Source organism: Charadrius vociferus, unplaced genomic scaffold (assembly GCF_000708025.1).
Source record: "Charadrius vociferus isolate BGI_N301 unplaced genomic scaffold, ASM70802v2 scaffold111, whole genome shotgun sequence".
Classification (NCBI taxonomy): Eukaryota; Metazoa; Chordata; class Aves; order Charadriiformes; family Charadriidae; genus Charadrius; species Charadrius vociferus.
The window spans coordinates 4,356,520-4,357,570 of NW_009647046.1; the positions used below are offsets into that span (position 1 = coordinate 4,356,520).

Consider the following 1,051-nt stretch of genomic DNA (forward strand, 5'->3'; position numbering starts at 1 on the left):
CCCCCCGCGAAAGGAAAGATGGAAAAGGGGGAGGGCTCGGCCGGCAGCCTGACTGACGGTTTACATAATGAGCTTGCGAGGATGCGAGGCAACTATATAAACAGCTCGCAGGGAAGCGAGTTTCCCATTTACTGCGCACCGCTGGCACCGGGGAAAGGAGGAGCGGTTTCCACGCCAAGCACTCCCCCTCCGCGTCCCTCGCCCCGACCCACCCCGGCTCTGGAGTTTCATTTAAAGGCGACCAACAGCGCCCAGAGGTCCGGCTGGCAGGATTAATTCCCCGGCAAAGGGACGACGGCTCGACACCTGGATTTTACCTTCCGATCGTCTGCTGGTGCCGGGAGAGGGGGGCGGTGTGCGTGTGTGTGTCGGGGGGGAATAATTTGGAAGAGCAGGTTGCTCCGGGAGAATCGCCGCGACGCCTCTCTTGGCACCCTCGGCCGGGAAGCGCTGGCTTTGGACCGTTTTGAGGAATACAGGAGGAAAAGCTAAAACCCACCCAGAAGCGGGAGCTTGAATCACACGAGGATGACAGCCCGGCGCATCTTTGGCTTGACGTTTCTGTTAATGGCTTTGCAGCAGGTAACCCCACACGGCCAAAAAAAAAAAAAAAAAGAAAGAAAAAGAAACAAACAAACAAAAAAGGGTTGGCGAGATGTAAAGCGGGTGATGGAAGCAAAGTTCGCACGGCAAAGCCCGGGGGTAAGGTCTGATGTGGCTATTTTGTGTGTGTCTCCCCCTTTGTGCAGAGGGTGTCCGGCTCTGGCGTCTTCCAGCTGGAGCTGCACGAATTCGTGAATAGCCACGGGTCGCTAGCCAGCGGCAAGCCCTGCTCGCCACACTGCCGGACCTTCTTCCGCGTCTGCCTGAAGCACTTCCAGGCAGTGGTCTCCCCGGGCTCCTGCACCTTCGGCAGCATCATCACCCCGATCCTGGGAATGAACTCCTTCAGCATCAAGGACACGGAGCGATTTGACAGCCCCATCAAGTTGCCCTTTAACTTCACGTGGCCGGTGAGACCCCGCGCTAAGCCCGCGTTTAAGGGCGAGGG

The 1,051-nt window shown here is 58.0% G+C and overlaps 1 protein-coding gene across 1 annotated transcript in view; it reads left to right on the plus strand.

Annotated features, from left to right (window-relative positions):
• Window positions 1-528: 528 nt before the first annotated feature.
• DLL4 (delta-like 4 (Drosophila)) overlaps window positions 529-1,051 on the plus strand; it is a 9,876-nt gene continuing 9,353 nt past the window's right edge. Inside the window, exons 1-2 of the mRNA XM_009895682.1 lie at window positions 529-582; window positions 750-1,038. Coding sequence (XP_009893984.1) covers window positions 529-582; window positions 750-1,038 — 343 coding nt within the window. The remainder of the gene's footprint in view (window positions 583-749; window positions 1,039-1,051) is intronic.